The sequence below is a fragment of the Hypomesus transpacificus genome, chromosome 12, assembly GCF_021917145.1.
Source record: "Hypomesus transpacificus isolate Combined female chromosome 12, fHypTra1, whole genome shotgun sequence".
Taxonomy (NCBI): domain Eukaryota; kingdom Metazoa; phylum Chordata; class Actinopteri; order Osmeriformes; family Osmeridae; genus Hypomesus; species Hypomesus transpacificus.
In genome coordinates this window covers 5,573,260-5,595,863 of record NC_061071.1, presented here as the reverse complement: position 1 = coordinate 5,595,863, position 22,604 = coordinate 5,573,260, and the positions used below count along the sequence as shown (strand labels likewise).

Below are 22,604 nucleotides of genomic sequence, written 5' to 3'. Positions count from 1 at the left end.
CTTGGGGGCCGTGTTGGTGATGATGTCATGATGGGTTCGCAGGTGATCCTTCAGGGCAGCTGGAGCAAGGAGACCAGGGGCCATCCTGGAAGCCATGTTGGATCCAGTCTGGAGTCTGTGGTCAGGTGAGTGCTTCCAGGTTGTCATCATGTCAAACTCTAGGAAACAAACACCAAAAATATGAAGAGATTCAAAAAATAACAAATGTAAAACTGTATATCCTTTCTTCTAAAGATAGAACATAGGTGACTGCTGTGTAAACAAGAGGCATAGATTCTAGGATATCATTTTGCAATGAGGGATACACATACACACACACACAAACGTACACGAAACACATACACACAGAAGGGAAAGAAGATGTTTGTACCTTTGCAGACGGGGTTGCTTTGATTCCAGCTCCTCCCCTTACAGTACAGCAGGGAGGGACCGTGGAGACGGTAACCAAGGTTACAGCTAAAGATGACCCAGGATCCTCTCTCAATGACACTGAAGACCCCGTGAAGGAGAGGGCCAGGGTGGGGGCAACCTGATGCTGTGAGGGGACAGCCTAACTTCAACTACCACACACAGAATATGTTCAGTGTATCTATTGTGACAGACACAAATCCCAGACACACACACTCCCACACACACACACACACACACACACAGAACTCACCGACACACACAGGGGGCTCCCTGCTCCAGTGTCCAGACACACAGCTGTTGGTGTGGTAACCATGGAGCTTAAAGCCCCGATCGCAGCGATACGCCACATACAGACCTCCATACCGGAAGAACGTCCGTCCATTTTCGAGGTGTCTGAGGCCTCCACAGTCCTGACCACACCCTGGAGACACACACATACACACGCACTTAAATAGGCCCACAAACAGACATAAATAAGCCAAGACATGTAAATATCAAAACAAGCAACTCAAATGTTATTTTGTCTGACGACCACAAGACAAAATGCACACGTCTGCATGACTGAGTGTCTGCACACAGAAAAATACCTGGAGTGAAAGTCCACAAGAGAGTCACCAGAGACAGGAGACCCAAAGGAGCCCCCATGGAGGAGAAGAAGTCCATGCCGAACGAAAGCATAGGAGAGGAGCAGACAGAGAGAAGGCTGGATGAGCCTTAGAAGGCTGGATGACACAGAATGGAGCTAGCCATTACCCCTGCCGGCAGAAGACGCGATTAGGGAGGGGCTGTGGGAGGGGCAGATGGGAGGAGACTGCTGGAGGAGGATTTTGGGAAGAGTGGGGCAGGGGGTTGGAGAAGTGAAGGAGGAGTGAAGGAGGAGTTGGAGGAGGAAGGAGGAGTGTTGGAGGACAGGAGGAGCGAAGGTAGGGAGGCGTTTACGCCACTGAAACACACACACACACACACACTCCCCCATGTACCGCAGCACAAGATGGGCACAGAAAAGACTTAGGAGGCAGTTATAGCTTTAACAGACTCAAACAAATCTGCTCAAATAAATCTGTTCCTTCCTTCCAGTCTACTTGTTGTGCCTGCCTGGCACCTGGTCAGGTGTGTGTGTGTGTGTCTTGAATCCAGAGCCTGACATTTGGTCTGGTTGTCAGAAGACCGGTTTTATGATGTTTCACACTCCCTAATAACAGTGGTTAGGACACACACACACATGCACGCACAGGCTTGCACGCACACACACTGTTGACACACACACACACACACACAAACAAAGTTGAAAAGGCATTTTATTGATGTTATACTGCAGTACAAAGAGATCCAGACCAGCTGATGAGCATGGGAAGTGTTCATGTACACACGCAGACATGCGCACAGGTTTTAAAACAATAAAGATGCTAACTGCTAACGACAGTTTTATCCTGCAGAAGAACAGCTTTACAAGCCCAGGCACCCCCAGCGCGTGGCTGTAGAAAACGCCAGAATCCTCATGTTTCCCCAAATGCTCCCGAAAGGTACAGAATTCTCCGGAAAGTCTTTCCAGACACTCTCCGGTGTATGAGACATCCTGTCTGTGTTTACATGAGGGTTTATAGAGAATGTGTGTGTGTCCCTGAGGCAAGTCTTGTCCAGTCAGGACCTCACAGGTGGATCAGTGGAGCTCCCCTCCCTCCATCCCTCTCAGCTCTGCTACTTGTGCACCACCCTGAAAGCCTCCAGGAACTCGTTGAAGTCGATGCTGCCGTCTTTGTTGAAGTCGATGCTCCTTGCCAGCTCATCGATGGCAGTGTTGTCCACGGCGACGCCCAGGTGGGTGCTGAACAGGCGCCAGGTTTGACGGAACTCCTCGATGGAGATTAGACCTGCGGAGGAGGAGAGGAGAAGAGAAAAGAGGAGAGAAGAGAGGAGAGAAGAGAGGAGAGAGGAGGAGAGCAGAGAAGAGAGGAGGAGAAGAGAGACGAGAGGAGAGAAGAGAGGAGGAGAGAGGAGGAGAGCAGAGAAGAGAGGAGGAGAAGAGAGACGAGAGGAGAGAAGAGAGGAGGAGAGAGGAGGAGAGCAGAGAAGAAAGGAGGAGAAGAGAGACGAGAGGAGAGAAGAGAGGAGGAGAGAGGAGGAGAGCAGGGAAGAGAAGAGAGGAGAGTGGATGAGAGGAGAGGATTGGATGGGAGCTCAAAGGAGAGGAGAGTGGGCAGGATGAGAAGGGTGAGGATTTCTTAGAGCAGGCTAGTGGATAACAATTTCTCAAAGCAGGTTAGTCCAGAACCATTTCTCAAAGTGGGGGGGCTCTTGTCCATCATGCTTTCCTGGTGTGACACACCTGACTGATCTTTGTCTATGATGTTGAAGATGATCTCCAGGTCTGTCCTGTATCTGTACAGGGTCTCCGCCAGGCCGGGGGTCACCTGGGGCGATGGAGACCACAGCTCAGGTTAGGAAAGGACCAGGGTGGAATTCAAACACCGACCGCCATACCTCTAGAGCTTGTGTCCAAATATACCTCATCCTCGCATATTCTTTGTAATATATTTAAATACGCACATCTTCTTACTTCTATCTTCTTACCTCGTACATATATTCAGTATACATTCTCGTACAGGGGTCTCCAACCCTGTTCCTGGAGAGCCACCTGCCTGTAGATTTTTGCTCGTACAATAATCTAGCACACCTGAGTCTAATAATCAGATGGTTTATCAGGTAACTAGTGTTGAATCAGGTCAAAGAAGTGTGCCTCGAGCAAAAACCAACGTGCAGATTAGCTCTCCGGGAACAGGATTGGAGACCCCAATCTAGTACATGTCCTACATTCTAGTACATTCTACGTTGTAGTATATCCTAGTTTCTCCGTTCTGTGTTCTGACCCTGGGGAGTGGCTGGCCCAGGTCCATGTCCTGGAAGCAGGACTGGTACTCCACGCTGCCATCTGGTGCCAGGCGGGCGAGGCGCGGGCGCAGGGTCCTCCAGGGGAGGTCCAGCCTCAGGACGGCCTCCACCACCTGGGCCCACTCGCTGATGGAGACGCAGCCTGGAGGAAAACACACACACAGACACACGACTGTTGTTTGACACGATGTGAAGAACAGTGAGAGAGAAGATAGACATAGAAAAGAGAGATAGAGAGAGGAGGGAAAGACAAAGAGAGAGAGAAAAGATGGTGGATGAAAGAGCTCTTACCAGTGTTGTTCAGGTCATACTGCTGAAACCCAGCCATGAGCTCTGACCGATGAGTAAACAGCTTCTCCTGCAGAGCCTTCAGAGCTGACCCCTCTGCTACACTCACCCTGCACACACACACACAAACACACACACACACTTAGCCTTCAGAGCTGACCCTTCTGCTACACTCACCCGGCACACACACACACACAAACACACTTATCCTTCAGAGCTAAACCCCACACACGCACTTAAATTAATCTTTTACAAACTTTCTACAGATTATACACACAGAACCCCCCCCCCCACACACACACACACACACACACTGACCTCTGTGTGAGCGTGAGTTTCCGGGTGGATCGGCTGACCTGGTACTGGTAGAAGCGCGGCACCAGTTCTGAGCCCAGCTTAATGTAGGCACCACGGTTACTGCCCTCCTCATAGTAGTTAGACGCTGAGAAGATGGTGATCACCTGACACACACACACACCAAACACACGGCCAGCCACACACACGTACACATGGATGGACACACACTCGCAGTTTGATGAGAGTAGTGTGTGTGTGCCTGTGTTTGTACACATCAATGTTGCGTACCTGTATTTGTGTGCTTCTCTCAGTGTGTGTGTGTGTGTGTCTGTGTGTACCTTTCCGTGGTGACACAGTTCGTAGCCCTCCTGTTTACACTCGTGGGAGCGTATGAGCAGAGTCAGGCCGTGTCTGTCCAGCAGGCGCTGGGTCACGTCTGGCCCAAAGTAGCAGCCGCCTCCCCCGAAGGTGTTGGGACTGCACCCCTCCTGGGGCTTGGGGTCACTCCACAGCACGTGAGGGTAGAAGTGAGGGTAACTTCAAGACTACATGCATGTGAATGTATTGGCCTATCGGCTTTGTTAGGTTCAGGGTTTGAGACTTCTGAACTCACTTCCTTATAGGAATGCAGCATTGATGGAGATGACTAATTGGAACCCGTTGGTAGGTATTAATCAGCATATTTGTAACAAAAACGGACTTCCTTCTTAAGTCGTTTATGTGAGGTTCTTTGTCTTTCCTATAAGCTTGGGTAGGATCTGACATTGGACAGACAACCGATCACACCATTGCTGTGAAACCTCTCCATGCATGAATACACTTGGAATGATCTGACTATTGTATCATTTAAGTCTGGATAACAACTGAACCACGATAGAGGAAAGGAGAGTTTGATCAAACTGGTGGAGGTACTTCCAGTGCATTGGGAGAAGCGTGGTGCCGTGCTACTCTGGTGGCGCCCTCCTCCTACCTGCTTCCACTCCAGCTCCTCCCGGGGGGGCTCCGGAGGGGTGAGGGCGACCAGGGAGTCCAGGAAGGGCACCTGGAGGGACCCGGAGAGGCTGGGCATCACGTGCGAGGGGCTGGGGCGGGGCAAGGGAACAGCTTTACAAGCCCAGGCACCCCCAGCGCGTGGCTGTAGAAAACGCCAGAATCCTCATGTTTCCCCAAATGCTCCCGAAAGGTACAGAATTCTCCGGAAAGTCTTTCCAGACACTCTCCGGTGTATGAGACATCCTGTCTGTGTTTACATGAGGGTTTATAGAGAATGTGTGTGTGTCCCTGAGGCAAGTCTTGTCCAGTCAGGACCTCACAGGTGGATCAGTGGAGCTCCCCTCCCTCCATCCCTCTCAGCTCTGCTACTTGTGCACCACCCTGAAAGCCTCCAGGAACTCGTTGAAGTCGATGCTGCCGTCTTTGTTGAAGTCGATGCTCCTTGCCAGCTCATCGATGGCAGTGTTGTCCACGGCGACGCCCAGGTGGGTGCTGAACAGGCGCCAGGTTTGACGGAACTCCTCGATGGAGATTAGACCTGCGGAGGAGGAGAGGAGAAGAGAAAAGAGGAGAGAAGAGAGGAGAGAAGAGAGGAGAGAGGAGGAGAGCAGAGAAGAGAGGAGGAGAAGAGAGACGAGAGGAGAGAAGAGAGGAGGAGAGAGGAGGAGAGCAGAGAAGAGAGGAGGAGAAGAGAGACGAGAGGAGAGAAGAGAGGAGGAGAGAGGAGGAGAGCAGAGAAGAAAGGAGGAGAAGAGAGACGAGAGGAGAGAAGAGAGGAGGAGAGAGGAGGAGAGCAGGGAAGAGAAGAGAGGAGAGTGGATGAGAGGAGAGGATTGGATGGGAGCTCAAAGGAGAGGAGAGTGGGCAGGATGAGAAGGGTGAGGATTTCTTAGAGCAGGCTAGTGGATAACAATTTCTCAAAGCAGGTTAGTCCAGAACCATTTCTCAAAGTGGGGGGGCTCTTGTCCATCATGCTTTCCTGGTGTGACACACCTGACTGATCTTTGTCTATGATGTTGAAGATGATCTCCAGGTCTGTCCTGTATCTGTACAGGGTCTCCGCCAGGCCGGGGGTCACCTGGGGCGATGGAGACCACAGCTCAGGTTAGGAAAGGACCAGGGTGGAATTCAAACACCGACCGCCATACCTCTAGAGCTTGTGTCCAAATATACCTCATCCTCGCATATTCTTTGTAATATATTTAAATACGCACATCTTCTTACTTCTATCTTCTTACCTCGTACATATATTCAGTATACATTCTCGTACAGGGGTCTCCATTCCTGTTCCTGGAGAGCCACCTGCCTGTAGATTTTTGCTCGTACAATAATCTAGCACACCTGAGTCTAATAATCAGATGGTTTATCAGGTAACTAGTGTTGAATCAGGTCAAAGAAGTGTGCCTCGAGCAAAAACCAACGTGCAGATTAGCTCTCCGGGAACAGGATTGGAGACCCCAATCTAGTACATGTCCTACATTCTAGTACATTCTACGTTGTAGTATATCCTAGTTTCTCCGTTCTGTGTTCTGACCCTGGGGAGTGGCTGGCCCAGGTCCATGTCCTGGAAGCAGGACTGGTACTCCACGCTGCCATCTGGTGCCAGGCGGGCGAGGCGCGGGCGCAGGGTCCTCCAGGGGAGGTCCAGCCTCAGGACGGCCTCCACCACCTGGGCCCACTCGCTGATGGAGACGCAGCCTGGAGGAAAACACACACACAGACACACGACTGTTGTTTGACACGATGTGAAGAACAGTGAGAGAGAAGATAGACATAGAAAAGAGAGATAGAGAGAGGAGGGAAAGACAAAGAGAGAGAGAAAAGATGGTGGATGAAAGAGCTCTTACCAGTGTTGTTCAGGTCATACTGCTGAAACCCAGCCATGAGCTCTGACCGATGAGTAAACAGCTTCTCCTGCAGAGCCTTCAGAGCTGACCCCTCTGCTACACTCACCCTGCACACACACACACAAACACACACACACACTTAGCCTTCAGAGCTGACCCTTCTGCTACACTCACCCGGCACACACACACACACAAACACACTTATCCTTCAGAGCTAAACCCCACACACGCACTTAAATTAATCTTTTACAAACTTTCTACAGATTATACACACAGACCCCCCCCCCCCACACACACACACACACACACACACTGACCTCTGTGTGAGCGTGAGTTTCCGGGTGGATCGGCTGACCTGGTACTGGTAGAAGCGCGGCACCAGTTCTGAGCCCAGCTTAATGTAGGCACCACGGTTACTGCCCTCCTCATAGTAGTTAGACGCTGAGAAGATGGTGATCACCTGACACACACACACACCAAACACACGGCCAGCCACACACACGTACACATGGATGGACACACACTCGCAGTTTGATGAGAGTAGTGTGTGTGTGCCTGTGTTTGTACACATCAATGTTGCGTACCTGTATTTGTGTGCTTCTCTCAGTGTGTGTGTGTGTGTGTCTGTGTGTACCTTTCCGTGGTGACACAGTTCGTAGCCCTCCTGTTTACACTCGTGGGAGCGTATGAGCAGAGTCAGGCCGTGTCTGTCCAGCAGGCGCTGGGTCACGTCTGGCCCAAAGTAGCAGCCGCCTCCCCCGAAGGTGTTGGGACTGCACCCCTCCTGGGGCTTGGGGTCACTCCACAGCACGTGAGGGTAGAAGTGAGGGTAACTTCAAGACTACATGCATGTGAATGTATTGGCCTATCGGCTTTGTTAGGTTCAGGGTTTGAGACTTCTGAACTCACTTCCTTATAGGAATGCAGCATTGATGGAGATGACTAATTGGAACCCGTTGGTAGGTATTAATCAGCATATTTGTAACAAAAACGGACTTCCTTCTTAAGTCGTTTATGTGAGGTTCTTTGTCTTTCCTATAAGCTTGGGTAGGATCTGACATTGGACAGACAACCGATCACACCATTGCTGTGAAACCTCTCCATGCATGAATACACTTGGAATGATCTGACTATTGTATCATTTAAGTCTGGATAACAACTGAACCACGATAGAGGAAAGGAGAGTTTGATCAAACTGGTGGAGGTACTTCCAGTGCATTGGGAGAAGCGTGGTGCCGTGCTACTCTGGTGGTGCCCTCCTCCTACCTGCTTCCACTCCAGCTCCTCCCGGGGGGGCTCCGGAGGGGTGAGGGCGACCAGGGAGTCCAGGAAGGGCACCTGGAGGGACCCGGAGAGGCTGGGCATCACGTGCGAGGGGCTGGGGCGGGGCAAGGGAACAGCTTTACAAGCCCAGGCACCCCCAGCGCGTGGCTGTAGAAAACGCCAGAATCCTCATGTTTCCCCAAATGCTCCCGAAAGGTACAGAATTCTCCGGAAAGTCTTTCCAGACACTCTCCGGTGTATGAGACATCCTGTCTGTGTTTACATGAGGGTTTATAGAGAATGTGTGTGTGTCCCTGAGGCAAGTCTTGTCCAGTCAGGACCTCACAGGTGGATCAGTGGAGCTCCCCTCCCTCCATCCCTCTCAGCTCTGCTACTTGTGCACCACCCTGAAAGCCTCCAGGAACTCGTTGAAGTCGATGCTGCCGTCTTTGTTGAAGTCGATGCTCCTTGCCAGCTCATCGATGGCAGTGTTGTCCACGGCGACGCCCAGGTGGGTGCTGAACAGGCGCCAGGTTTGACGGAACTCCTCGATGGAGATTAGACCTGCGGAGGAGGAGAGGAGAAGAGAAAAGAGGAGAGGAGAGAAGAGAGGAGAGAAGAGAGGAGAGAGGAGGAGAGCAGAGAAGAGAGGAGGAGAAGAGAGACGAGAGGAGAGAAGAGAGGAGGAGAGAGGAGGAGAGCAGAGAAGAGAGGAGGAGAAGAGAGACGAGAGGAGAGAAGAGAGGAGGAGAGAGGAGGAGAGCAGAGAAGAAAGGAGGAGAAGAGAGACGAGAGGAGAGAAGAGAGGAGGAGAGAGGAGGAGAGCAGGGAAGAGAAGAGAGGAGAGTGGATGAGAGGAGAGGATTGGATGGGAGCTCAAAGGAGAGGAGAGTGGGCAGGATGAGAAGGGTGAGGATTTCTTAGAGCAGGCTAGTGGATAACAATTTCTCAAAGCAGGTTAGTCCAGAACCATTTCTCAAAGTGGGGGGGCTCTTGTCCTTCATGCTTTCCTGGTGTGACACACCTGACTGATCTTTGTCTATGATGTTGAAGATGATCTCCAGGTCTGTCCTGTATCTGTACAGGGTCTCCGCCAGGCCGGGGGTCACCTGGGGCGATGGAGACCACAGCTTAGGTTAGGAAAGGACCAGGGTGGAATTCAAACACCGACCGCCATACCTCTAGAGCTTGTGTCCAAATATACCTCATCCTCGCATATTCTTTGTAATATATTTAAATACGCACATCTTCTTACTTCTATCTTCTTACCTCGTACATATATTCAGTATACATTCTCGTACAGGGGTCTCCAACCCTGTTCCTGGAGAGCCACCTGCCTGTAGATTTTTGCTCGTACAATAATCTAGCACACCTGAGTCTAATAATCAGATGGTTTATCAGGTAACTAGTGTTGAATCAGGTCAAAGAAGTGTGCCTCGAGCAAAAACCAACGTGCAGATTAGCTCTCCGGGAACAGGATTGGAGACCCCAATCTAGTACATGTCCTACATTCTAGTACATTCTACGTTGTAGTATATCCTAGTTTCTCCGTTCTGTGTTCTGACCCTGGGGAGTGGCTGGCCCAGGTCCATGTCCTGGAAGCAGGACTGGTACTCCACGCTGCCACCTGGTGCCAGGCGGGCGAGGCGCGGGCGCAGGGTCCTCCAGGGGAGGTCCAGCCTCAGGACGGCCTCCACCACCTGGGCCCACTCGCTGATGGAGACGCAGCCTGGAGGAAAACACACACACAGACACACGACTGTTGTTTGACACGATGTGAAGAACAGTGAGAGAGAAGATAGACATAGAAAAGAGAGATAGAGAGAGGAGGGAAAGACAAAGAGAGAGAGAAAAGATGGTGGATGAAAGAGCTCTTACCAGTGTTGTTCAGGTCATACTGCTGAAACCCAGCCATGAGCTCTGACCGATGAGTAAACAGCTTCTCCTGCAGAGCCTTCAGAGCTGACCCCTCTGCTACACTCACCCTGCACACACACACACAAACACACACACACACTTAGCCTTCAGAGCTGACCCTTCTGCTACACTCACCCGGCACACACACACACACAAACACACTTATCCTTCAGAGCTAAACCCCACACACGCACTTAAATTAATCTTTTACAAACTTTCTACAGATTATACACACAGACCCCCCCCCCCACACACACACACACACACACACACTGACCTCTGTGTGAGCGTGAGTTTCCGGGTGGATCGGCTGACCTGGTACTGGTAGAAGCGCGGCACCAGTTCTGAGCCCAGCTTAATGTAGGCACCACGGTTACTGCCCTCCTCATAGTAGTTAGACGCTGAGAAGATGGTGATCACCTGACACACACACACACCAAACACACGGCCAGCCACACACACGTACACATGGATGGACACACACTCGCAGTTTGATGAGAGTAGTGTGTGTGTGCCTGTGTTTGTACACATCAATGTTGCGTACCTGTATTTGTGTGCTTCTCTCAGTGTGTGTGTGTGTGTGTCTGTGTGTACCTTTCCGTGGTGACACAGTTCGTAGCCCTCCTGTTTACACTCGTGGGAGCGTATGAGCAGAGTCAGGCCGTGTCTGTCCAGCAGGCGCTGGGTCACGTCTGGCCCAAAGTAGCAGCCGCCTCCCCCGAAGGTGTTGGGACTGCACCCCTCCTGGGGCTTGGGGTCACTCCACAGCACGTGAGGGTAGAAGTGAGGGTAACTTCAAGACTACATGCATGTGAATGTATTGGCCTATCGGCTTTGTTAGGTTCAGGGTTTGAGACTTCTGAACTCACTTCCTTATAGGAATGCAGCATTGATGGAGATGACTAATTGGAACCCGTTGGTAGGTATTAATCAGCATATTTGTAACAAAAACAGACTTCCTTCTTAAGTCGTTTATGTGAGGTTCTTTGTCTTTCCTATAAGCTTGGGTAGGATCTGACATTGGACAGACAACCGATCACACCATTGCTGTGAAACCTCTCCATGCATGAATACACTTGGAATGATCTGACTATTGTATCATTTAAGTCTGGATAACAACTGAACCACGATAGAGGAAAGGAGAGTTTGATCAAACTGGTGGAGGTACTTCCAGTGCATTGGGAGAAGCGTGGTGCCGTGCTACTCTGGTGGCGCCCTCCTCCTACCTGCTTCCACTCCAGCTCCTCCCGGGGGGGCTCCGGAGGGGTGAGGGCGACCAGGGAGTCCAGGAAGGGCACCTGGAGGGACCCGGAGAGGCTGGGCATCACGTGCGAGGGGCTGGGGCGGGGCAAGGGAACAGCTTTACAAGCCCAGGCACCCCCAGCGCGTGGCTGTAGAAAACGCCAGAATCCTCATGTTTCCCCAAATGCTCCCGAAAGGTACAGAATTCTCCGGAAAGTCTTTCCAGACACTCTCCGGTGTATGAGACATCCTGTCTGTGTTTACATGAGGGTTTATAGAGAATGTGTGTGTGTCCCTGAGGCAAGTCTTGTCCAGTCAGGACCTCACAGGTGGATCAGTGGAGCTCCCCTCCCTCCATCCCTCTCAGCTCTGCTACTTGTGCACCACCCTGAAAGCCTCCAGGAACTCGTTGAAGTCGATGCTGCCGTCTTTGTTGAAGTCGATGCTCCTTGCCAGCTCATCGATGGCAGTGTTGTCCACGGCGACGCCCAGGTGGGTGCTGAACAGGCGCCAGGTTTGACGGAACTCCTCGATGGAGATTAGACCTGCGGAGGAGGAGAGGAGAAGAGAAAAGAGGAGAGGAGAGAAGAGAGGAGAGAAGAGAGGAGAGAGGAGGAGAGCAGAGAAGAGAGGAGGAGAAGAGAGACGAGAGGAGAGAAGAGAGGAGGAGAGAGGAGGAGAGCAGAGAAGAGAGGAGGAGAAGAGAGACGAGAGGAGAGAAGAGAGGAGGAGAGAGGAGGAGAGCAGAGAAGAAAGGAGGAGAAGAGAGACGAGAGGAGAGAAGAGAGGAGGAGAGAGGAGGAGAGCAGGGAAGAGAAGAGAGGAGAGTGGATGAGAGGAGAGGATTGGATGGGAGCTCAAAGGAGAGGAGAGTGGGCAGGATGAGAAGGGTGAGGATTTCTTAGAGCAGGCTAGTGGATAACAATTTCTCAAAGCAGGTTAGTCCAGAACCATTTCTCAAAGTGGGGGGGCTCTTGTCCATCATGCTTTCCTGGTGTGACACACCTGACTGATCTTTGTCTATGATGTTGAAGATGATCTCCAGGTCTGTCCTGTATCTGTACAGGGTCTCCGCCAGGCCGGGGGTCACCTGGGGCGATGGAGACCACAGCTCAGGTTAGGAAAGGACCAGGGTGGAATTCAAACACCGACCGCCATACCTCTAGAGCTTGTGTCCAAATATACCTCATCCTCGCATATTCTTTGTAATATATTTAAATACGCACATCTTCTTACTTCTATCTTCTTACCTCGTACATATATTCAGTATACATTCTCGTACAGGGGTCTCCAACCCTGTTCCTGGAGAGCCACCTGCCTGTAGATTTTTGCTCGTACAATAATCTAGCACACCTGAGTCTAATAATCAGATGGTTTATCAGGTAACTAGTGTTGAATCAGGTCAAAGAAGTGTGCCTCGAGCAAAAACCAACGTGCAGATTAGCTCTCCGGGAACAGGATTGGAGACCCCAATCTAGTACATGTCCTACATTCTAGTACATTCTACGTTGTAGTATATCCTAGTTTCTCCGTTCTGTGTTCTGACCCTGGGGAGTGGCTGGCCCAGGTCCATGTCCTGGAAGCAGGACTGGTACTCCACGCTGCCATCTGGTGCCAGGCGGGCGAGGCGCGGGCGCAGGGTCCTCCAGGGGAGGTCCAGCCTCAGGACGGCCTCCACCACCTGGGCCCACTCGCTGATGGAGACGCAGCCTGGAGGAAAACACACACACAGACACACGACTGTTGTTTGACACGATGTGAAGAACAGTGAGAGAGAAGATAGACATAGAAAAGAGAGATAGAGAGAGGAGGGAAAGACAAAGAGAGAGAGAAAAGATGGTGGATGAAAGAGCTCTTACCAGTGTTGTTCAGGTCATACTGCTGAAACCCAGCCATGAGCTCTGACCGATGAGTAAACAGCTTCTCCTGCAGAGCCTTCAGAGCTGACCCCTCTGCTACACTCACCCTGCACACACACACACAAACACACACACACACTTAGCCTTCAGAGCTGACCCTTCTGCTACACTCACCCGGCACACACACACACACAAACACACTTATCCTTCAGAGCTAAACCCCACACACGCACTTAAATTAATCTTTTACAAACTTTCTACAGATTATACACACAGACCCCCCCCCCACACACACACACACACACACACACACTGACCTCTGTGTGAGCGTGAGTTTCCGGGTGGATCGGCTGACCTGGTACTGGTAGAAGCGCGGCACCAGTTCTGAGCCCAGCTTAATGTAGGCACCACGGTTACTGCCCTCCTCATAGTAGTTAGACGCTGAGAAGATGGTGATCACCTGACACACACACACACCAAACACACGGCCAGCCACACACACGTACACATGGATGGACACACGCTCGCAGTTTGATGAGAGTAGTGTGTGTGTGCCTGTGTTTGTACACATCAATGTTGCGTACCTGTATTTGTGTGCTTCTCTCAGTGTGTGTGTGTGTGTGTCTGTGTGTACCTTTCCGTGGTGACACAGTTCGTAGCCCTCCTGTTTACACTCGTGGGAGCGTATGAGCAGAGTCAGGCCGTGTCTGTCCAGCAGGCGCTGGGTCACGTCTGGCCCAAAGTAGCAGCCGCCTCCCCTGAAGGTGTTGGGACTGCACCCCTCCTGGGGCTTGGGGTCACTCCACAGCACGTCCACCACCTGAAGAGGATGGGAGGGGAGGGGAGGGGAGGGGAGGGGAGGGGAGGGGAGAGGAGAGGAGAGGAGAGGAGAGGAGAGGAGAGGAGAGGAGAGGAGAGGAGAGGAGAGGAGAGGAGAGGAGAGGAGAGGAGAGGAGAGGAGAGGAGAGGAGAGGAGGGGAGGGGAGGGGAGGGGGGGGGAGAGGAGAGGAGGGGAGGAGAAGAAGTGAGGGTAACTTCAAGACTACATGCATGTGAATGTATTGGCCTATCGGCTTTGTTAGGTTCAGGGTTTGAGACTTCTGAACTCACTTCCTTATAGGAATGCAGCATTGATGGAGATGACTAATTGGAACCCGTTGGTAGGTATTAATCAGCATATTTGTAACAAAAACGGACTTCCTTCTTAAGTCGTTTATGTGAGGTTCTTTGTCTTTCCTATAAGCTTGGGTAGGATCTGACATTGGACAGACAACCGATCACACCATTGCTGTGAAACCTCTCCATGCATGAATACACTTGGAATGATCTGACTATTGTATCATTTAAGTCTGGATAACAACTGAACCACGATAGAGGAAAGGAGAGTTTGATCAAACTGGTGGAGGTACTTCCAGTGCATTGGGAGAAGCGTGGTGCCGTGCTACTCTGGTGGCGCCCTCCTCCTACCTGCTTCCACTCCAGCTCCTCCCGGGGGGGCTCCGGAGGGGTGAGGGCGACCAGGGAGTCCAGGAAGGGCACCTGGAGGGACCCGGAGAGGCTGGGCATCACGTGCGAGGGGCTGGGGCGGGGCAAGGGGCGGTCTGGGCTCAGCGGAGCGCAGAGGGAGGACGAGGAAGAGGACGAGGACGAGGAGGCACTTCCTTGTCTGGTCACGTGACAGCGTCTCTTGCTGTGGAGGGATGAGGGGAAAAGAGAGAGAGAACGAGAGAGGAGGGAAAGAAGAAGGAGCACGTGGAGAAGAGAAGGCGAGGGTGGAGAGAGAGGGAGGGAGGAGAGGGAGAGAGGGGTGGAGAGAGAGGGGAGTGAGAGAGATTGGAGAGAGGGCGAGAAAAAGAGAAGAAAAGAAGGAGGGGAAATGAGAAGGGGTCAATAACAGAGTCAAAAAGTGTGTGTGCGTGTGTCCTTCTCTGATTGGCTCTCTGACCCTTGGGAGGGGCTCCTGCTGTGGCCGCGGCGATTGTGTGACCGCGGGCTGCCTGCCTGTCGGCCTGCCTGTCTGCTGGCCTGTCTGCTGGCCTGTCTGCTTCTCCGGCTCACGTCCAGTTGGTCCAGACTACGTCTGGGAAGCCTGAGCGCTGATTTGACCTGGAGGAGAGGAAACAAGAAGACAAGAGAAGATGATTGGACATAGATGATGAGACCCAATGCCACTCATCCACCAATCGTCTATTCATCCATCCGTTTGTCTGTCCCTCCATCCATCCATCTAACCTTGTGTCTCTCAATAGTTCTGAGGAAGTCCAGGTCAGTCGTGTCCGATATCCCACCGTGCACGATCAGAACCTTGTTGTCTATCACTGTGGCGATGGGCAGCAGGCTAAAGATATCTTGGAGCAGCTGCAGGATCTCTGAGCCGTGGCTCTGCATGACACACACACACACCCCAATAGACACACATGCACACAGAGACACACATTAAACTCTGTGGTGTTGGGATCCTGTAGTAACAGCTTACCACCACTAGAGGAAGACAACACTACAATGGAAACATTCAAACACGAAATGAAAAAGTTCTCTACTCCGATGCTCCCTCAGGGGTTTTGGAGAATGTGACTGACCTGAACATTTTCTTAAGATTATGCCAATTAAGATAACAACAACATTATCTAAGATAACTATAACAACATAGTTCTATACATATACAGTCGTTACAGTTATATACATCAAAAGTTGATTTCATGTATAATGATAATGCACGGATATCATCTACAGTTCAACGTACCGATTGAAATGGATCTGTAAAGGGGTCGAGACCCAGAGAATTCATAATGATCCGTTTACCTTGTACTTCTGCATGACCTCCTTAGTGAACCCATATCTGGAAGAGATCGCACGTATCACACGCAGAGATCACAAAGAGATTACCCAAAGGATCACACAGGGGTCACGCAAGAGATTACACAGGCCAGTCAGGACGTGAACGGATGCACTCATTTGTAGGGTCTAACGGTAGACCACCGAAGAAAAGAAGCGGCCCAGGTTCGCTCCCCACCACTGACCGCAGGTTCATGATGTGGTCCTCGTGGTTGCCCCGGTTCAGGTGCATGTGGTCGGGGTAGAGGAGCATGTAGGAGAAGAGGAGGACCAGCACCTCCACACTCTTCTTCCCTCGATCCACAAAGTCGCCGTTGAACACGTACGGCGTCTCGGACGAGGGCAGGCCGTTCTGGAACATTCACGTGGGTTAGGGTGACGTCAGGAATTCCGTCGGCGATAAACCTTGGCTGGGTTTTCCAGAACGCTCTTAGAACGTTCCTAAGAAGCTCTTAGCGTTAAGAGCTTCTTAACGAATCTGGGATACCCGGCCCCTTGTCGTTCTGGTGCCGCTGTGTTTACCTTGTAGAAGATGAGGAGGAGGTCGTCGAGTCTCCCATGAAGATCCCCTGAGGACAGCAGACGACAGCCAACATCAGCCTGGATTCTCACTTAAAAGGAACAGGAAAATGAACTGCCAATGATGTGTGTGCGTGTGCGCGGGCGCATGTGTGAGTTACCGCAGATGGTTATCTCCCTGGTATAGGAGGTAGACAGGTGGATGACATTGGGCATCTGCTTCAGGAACTTCCTGGTTTCATGAAGTAGCTGTAGAAAATACCTGGCATGGAGGATCTGAATGGAGAGGAGAGATACTTCAGAAAGGGGTAGGAGCTAGGACCCAGGGTCAAGGTGGCGGGACAGTACCTGCTGGTCCTTGAAGGCGCTGAGCAGAGCGTTGGTGTGTTCCACCCTGAGGGGGAAGGAGAGGTGGGGCCCGATGTAGGATTCCAGAACAGTCATCTGCTCGTAGCTGCTCTGCCTCTCTCTCTGGTACCATGGGTCCGCCACAGGGCCCAGCAAGTGGGAGATCAGGTCTGGAACCCAACACGGATGTGCACGCACACAAAACACAAGCAAAGTAGACAATGACACACAGACACACCCATGTATGCACACCAAAGTCACCCTCGCCACACACAGTGGGTGATGGTGTTTTTTCGTGCTTAGTCAGTAGTTTGGTTTGCATTAGAAGCATGATGTATCCATGAGCAGAGCAGGCGACCCACAGCTGCGTCCGTCAGACTGGACTCACCAGCAGGATTCCTCTGTCGGACTAGTTGCTAAGCAACACAGCATCGCCACACGGCCTCTGTGGACCATTGCAGGGGTGGGATAGAGCTAACATGTAGTGGTGAGGAGGATGGGAAGGAAAGGGGCTGAAAAGAGGCCTCGGAGGAGGAGAATGAGAGAGGAAGGACATGCGATGGGAGGGTGTGGAAAGATGAGGGTAAAAGAGGAGGAGGGTAGAGGAGGGGGGGTAGGAGGAGGAGAAGAGGTCATCCTTCCGTACCTGGACCGTTGGCGTTCAGCTGGGTGAAGTTGTCCAGCATGAAGCTGAAGAAGCTGGAGAGCTGAAAGGGGGGCAGAAGGGAAGAGGAGAGAAACAAACAAAGACATTCATTTATTTGGACTGGTATGACTTGTGGTTGGTCTCCAGGATTAGGGCTGAGTCTTGCTTGGTTCTGTGGCTGTTTATGAATATGAGGTTTAGTTCCACCTGTAGCTGGTTAGAGTTGTGAGACAGGTCTACCTGTAGCTAGTTAGAGAGATGAGACAGGTCTACCTGTAGCTGGTTAGAGAGGTGAGACAGGTCTACCTGTGGCTGGTTAAAGTTGTGAGACAGGTCTACCTGTAGCTGGTTAGAGAGGTGAGACAGGTCTACCTGTGGCTAGTTAGAGTTGTGAGACAGGTCTGATTGTAGCTGGTTAGAGAGGTGAGACAGGTCTACCTGTAGCTAGCTAGAGAGATGAGACAGGTCTAACTGTAGCTGGTTACAGAGGTGAGACAGGTCTACCTGTAGCTGGTTACAGAGGTGAGACAGGTCTACCTGTAGCTGGTCCTGCTCTCCCGCATACTCTATGGACTGGAAGATGTTCCAGGTGTAGCGCCGCCTCATCTCCAGACGAGCAATGTAACGTCGGTACCAGCGCTGGATCAAGATGGCTGCCTTCATGGCTAAGAGAACAGGAGAGAGAGAGAGGGGCATGATGGGACTCCAGACCAGCCAGACCACACTGTCAGTGTTCTGCTGTTCTTTCTGCACTGGGTTTGCATGACACCTCCTGATTGACCAATCAGCAATCAGGGGAAAGATGGGGACGCTGACCAATGGCACAGAACTTCAGGGGTACCAGATGGAGAACACTGACCAATGGGACATTTAGACAGGGGTGAGTGACGAGCGATGTTGTTGAGAGGAAGTCTCTTACTTAGTGCAGGGCTGGGGCTCTTGGCAATTCCTGCTGGCAGAGAAGGAAGGAGGAGAGAAGGAGTAATTAAATTAAATGAACTTAGGTGGAGAGAGTGAGGGAAACTTAACAAGACACGGGGGAGGAGAAGAGAAAGAAAAAAAATAACTCCCAAGCAGATATTTGGCCGGAACCTGAGATGACAGAATTGAAAGACAGGGAAAAAGTACCCCTGCTAAACATCCTGCAAATATTAAATGTTATGGAATAATAAATACAAACACACAAGACTTGTTCCTGCATGGACAATAATGGTTAAAAAAACATGTAGCTAATTTACATTGAATCAAATCAATACTGCATGTCGGTTGTTGTGCATTTGAATCAGAGCTGAATCAGAGCTACTATCAGAGCTAATCAAGCTGCTAAATGAATACATTTACATTAATATGTTCATTTAGCAGCAGCTGGAAGCCAAAGCAATATTGAACATGAAAAAGTGCGTACTAAATGCACCTGGGGATCAGGAACAGTATTATGGGACACGTTTCCCAGATTGAAGTCTCCAATCCCTCACCTGGCCCTGGCCTCTTGTTGGTCTCTGTTGAGGTGGAAGTGCCACAGCCCATTGTGGCCACACCCAGGTCAGAGGTCACAGTCGCAGATTATGATTTGGGGTCGGAGAGGCACCTTTCTCTGAAAGGCACTGGTCACCCGCCATGTTGATAATTATGCAGGTCTGATGGAAACATTTCAAATAGCTTAATACTTTGTAAAACATTCCAGGGTTCTCCCACCCAACCCAAAGCAGAAAGATCAAACAAATGCACAAACGTACAAACTTCTCTGTGCAATTTTTACAGAACTGCCTGATGGGATGCCTTTATCTACATGGTGTACACAGGTTTTTAAGGTTGTATGGTCTGCAACATTAATTCAAGGCACACATTAGAAACATTTTGCAAACTAAATTACACCTCCAAAAAAATGCAAAAATCCAAAATCAGTACAGTTCAGGTTCAAGTTTGTAAGGTTTGAAAGAACCACTTAACCAAACAACATCTTATATGCTTCAGCTGTCTATCAGGAATATAAGGATTTTCCCATTGTATTGCTACAAATGGTTCTGTTTAACATGCTTTATATTAGAGTGTAGTAGACTTAAACTCTGCGGTAAGCTTCATCAGGTCACTGCATGTCGAGTGCTGATGTTACCATGACATTAGCATAGCCCCTTGAGTTTTAGGCTATTATGCCAGTTGCCATGGAGACACGTCATGTTTGATGACAGCTTGACACTGGGTGTCTATGGACCTAGCTGATGGTGAAACTCAAGTAGGCTAGCACTAATGAGATTACAGCTAAATAATATACAAACATTAACGCCAGCGCAAACTAAATGTATTCATGCATTGATTTTCAAGCAAAACAAGGTTTAAAGTTATTAAATGTCAACAAAATTAGATTGGCTGCTGTATTGACAGGAATTAAACCACAATTAAAAAGACTTTCTAAAGGCTGCATTGATTAACCTTAATATTGAATCCCAGATCAGATGCTTTTATATTAAAACACGTACGTCCACACAGTCCTGGGATCCGAGAAACCCCGGTTGATCTGACAGGCACTGCTTCCCGGCAGCTGTATGCGCACAACCTCTCCTCTGGCTCCGCTGTCTTCGAGGGACACTACCGCATCAGCATCCTCACTCTTAACTACGATCACTAGCAAAGAGTGGGCGTCTTATCATTGACGGCACGGAACACGAATACAAACAAAACGGGTGACGAGAGAGAGAGAGAGAGAGAGAGAGAGAGAGAGAGAGAGAGTGAGAGAGAGAGAGAGAGAGAGAGAGAGAGAGAGAGAGAGAGAGAGGGAGAGAGAGAGAGAGAGATGAATTGAATCTGGAGAGTGCGTAAAGCAGCTCGGCCCACTTTCCCTCCCTGTCTTGCAGCATTCAGATAAACCACAGGTGCACGGTAATGAGAAGCGTCATTCAGGCCCTGCCGTTGTTCCACCTGCTGACAATAGGCTTCCATCACCATTTAGCGAAAAACGCCTGCTCAAGCATGATTAAAGCCCCCGTCAGCTTGGGAGTAGGTATCCTCCTACCTTTGCAGAACAATACAGCCTGCTTATAATCTGAATATGCGTGTCTACAGTATAAATAAAGACCAGATAAAGAATAATGCATCGTTTATTTCGTTTATAGTGTAAACAACGAGCTTTCAGCTGCCCCTGAATTAGCTACAGAAAAACAGACAGACAGAAAGATGAAGGAGTGTTGGGAGAGGGATGGCAAATGGTCATAAATGTCCTACTGCATACTTCTATCATTTGACTGGTACTCATTTTCTCACTGCTCAACCTTTTTCCTTTTCTGAGGCTGCCCCCAAAAAATGACAAACGTCACTCCCACCCTTCCATTTGCTCATGATGACCATCACTGTGTATGAAAGCTGACTTTAATAAAACTGCGTGCACTGTTTCAAACACTAATAATATTGATCATAAGCAAGTACATAATGAGTAGGCCATACTATATGAATATGCAATAAATGAAGCACTGCATACAAAATATCACAAACACGTCTCAAAAGCAAACATTTGTCTTACGATGTAAACACCTTTGCAATAATCTGACTTTTTTGGATATACCATATATACACAGTTATTGAAAACCTAAAGCTCTTCTTTCATGAGCTCTAATGTACATTTCTGTATAAGACTGAAAGTAAATGGCAGAGATGTTGAAAAATTCATGGTAAACATGAAAACAACATGTGAATACAGTATTACACAGTACAAAAGAAAAGAAATACATCAACCGTGTGCAGTAGGACAGAAACCAAAAACCAAAAGAAACCAGCCAATGGAATGGTGTGTGTGCCATGAACTTTACGTAAATGAAGACAAAACTGAAGTCCTACTATGTAGCCCCACATACAAAAGAGAGATACTAACTAAGAATCTAGGAGGTTTAACCCCCTGGCTAAAGCCTGAGGTGACAAGTCTCGGTGTAATCCTGGACTCGGATTTGAATTTCAACTCTTTCATTAATAAAGTGACCAAAACAGCTTTCTTTCACCTGAGGAATATAGCAAAGGTACGACCATTTATAAACCAAAATGATGCAGAGAAGCTAATTCATGCTCATGCCGGCTGGACTACTGTAATGTCCTTTTCGGTGGTCTTCCCCCAAAAAACACTGAAAGACTGCAGCTCATTCAAAACTCTACAGCTAGAGTATAAACCAAAACTAAAAGGATAGAACACTTTAGTCCTGTCCTAGCTACTTTACACTGGCTCCCTGTAACCTTCACACTTGACTTTACAGTAAGGTCCTTTTCCTCACATACAAAGCTCTAAACGGACCAGGACCTAGATACATTGTTAACACTCTTACTAATTACACACCAGCTAGAACACTGCGATCATCAGATGCAGGCCTATTAGAGGTCACTAGAAGCAGTTAAATGCGGCCTTTGTCAATTATGCCCCAAAACTATGGAACACATTACCCATAAATATTAGGGAAGCAAAAACGCTAGACATTTTTAAAAGACAGCTTTAAAACTATCTTTTTACCAAAGCATTTAACTAATTTGATCTCAGAAGGGTTTTATTACTTTTATTTGTTGTATTATTGTTTCTATTGACTTAACTTGTATTATTGTTTTCATTGGTTGTATTTTGGATTCCCGCAAAGATTGCGGCCTGTGTTTTGTAACATTTTGTTTATATTGGGAAACCACAAAGACTGTGGCTCAAGATACTGCAAAGCCTGCAGCTTGTAATCAAAAGGCTTGAGTGACATTGGTTCTGGACTGCTCTGCAAAAGGTCTGAGATTGTGTGTTTGGATTTGTGTGCTCTGGATTACTGCAAAGACTGCGGCCTGTTTTCAGAAAGGTTTCATTACTTTTATTACTTAAAATATTGTTCTTATTGATTTGCTGTAAAGCAGCTTGAGCTGCAATTCTTGTAAAAATGTGCTATATAAATACAATCTTAGTATTATTATTCTTATTAATTATCGAAATGAAAAGAAACATTTACCTGTTCTCTTCTATGAATGTCCTGATAATGGTGGCCACATACAATGTGCTCAAATTGGGCAGGCTTAGGCCTGCTTCCCACAATGTCATTCCATGAACAAGAACATGGTCTATGACAGTTGCTCGAATTTCATCTGAAATGACTGGTCTTGGTCCTCCTCGTCCTCCTCATCCACCACCTCTTACTCTGCCTCTCAGATTGTTTCCCACCATTCTTACATCCATCCTGAGTTGTAAGCATGGCTTATGGTAAGCATGGCTTATGTTTGGTCACTGTCCCTTTAGCTGAACTGCAC

General features: G+C 49.4%; 4 protein-coding genes across 4 annotated transcripts; all 4 read right to left on the bottom strand.

Annotated features, from left to right (window-relative positions):
* Positions 1-1,752: 1,752 nt before the first annotated feature.
* LOC124474899 (serine/threonine-protein phosphatase with EF-hands 1-like) lies at positions 1,753-4,954 on the bottom strand. Its single transcript, XM_047031359.1, has 7 exons — positions 4,860-4,954; positions 4,224-4,422; positions 3,907-4,049; positions 3,592-3,698; positions 3,279-3,442; positions 2,738-2,822; positions 1,753-2,282 (listed from the first exon to the last, which is right to left on the bottom strand). Exons 1-7 carry the CDS (start codon positions 4,952-4,954, stop codon positions 2,110-2,112), a joined length of 966 nt encoding a protein of 321 aa, XP_046887315.1. The 3' UTR covers positions 1,753-2,109.
* Positions 4,885-8,090, bottom strand: LOC124474898 (serine/threonine-protein phosphatase with EF-hands 1-like). The gene is made up of 7 exons (XM_047031358.1): positions 7,996-8,090; positions 7,360-7,558; positions 7,043-7,185; positions 6,726-6,832; positions 6,413-6,576; positions 5,872-5,956; positions 4,885-5,416 (listed from the first exon to the last, which is right to left on the bottom strand). Exons 1-7 carry the CDS (start codon positions 8,088-8,090, stop codon positions 5,244-5,246), a joined length of 966 nt encoding a protein of 321 aa, XP_046887314.1. The 3' UTR covers positions 4,885-5,243.
* LOC124474897 (serine/threonine-protein phosphatase with EF-hands 1-like) lies at positions 8,021-11,230 on the bottom strand. Its single transcript, XM_047031357.1, has 7 exons — positions 11,136-11,230; positions 10,500-10,698; positions 10,183-10,325; positions 9,867-9,973; positions 9,554-9,717; positions 9,013-9,097; positions 8,021-8,552 (listed from the first exon to the last, which is right to left on the bottom strand). The coding sequence occupies exons 1-7, from the start codon at positions 11,228-11,230 to the stop codon at positions 8,380-8,382; spliced, it is 966 nt and encodes a 321-aa protein (XP_046887313.1). The 3' UTR covers positions 8,021-8,379.
* ppef1 (protein phosphatase, EF-hand calcium binding domain 1) lies at positions 11,161-19,940 on the bottom strand. Its single transcript, XM_047031084.1, has 19 exons — positions 19,832-19,940; positions 18,830-18,991; positions 18,274-18,303; positions 17,892-18,019; positions 17,355-17,415; positions 16,709-16,878; positions 16,522-16,636; positions 16,364-16,410; positions 16,027-16,193; positions 15,809-15,845; positions 15,239-15,388; positions 14,952-15,112; positions 14,474-14,696; positions 13,641-13,826; positions 13,324-13,466; positions 13,007-13,113; positions 12,694-12,857; positions 12,153-12,237; positions 11,161-11,692 (listed from the first exon to the last, which is right to left on the bottom strand). Exons 2-19 carry the CDS (start codon positions 18,879-18,881, stop codon positions 11,520-11,522), a joined length of 2,199 nt encoding a protein of 732 aa, XP_046887040.1. The 5' UTR covers positions 18,882-18,991; positions 19,832-19,940; the 3' UTR covers positions 11,161-11,519.
* Between the last annotated feature and the right edge of the window lie 2,664 nt (positions 19,941-22,604).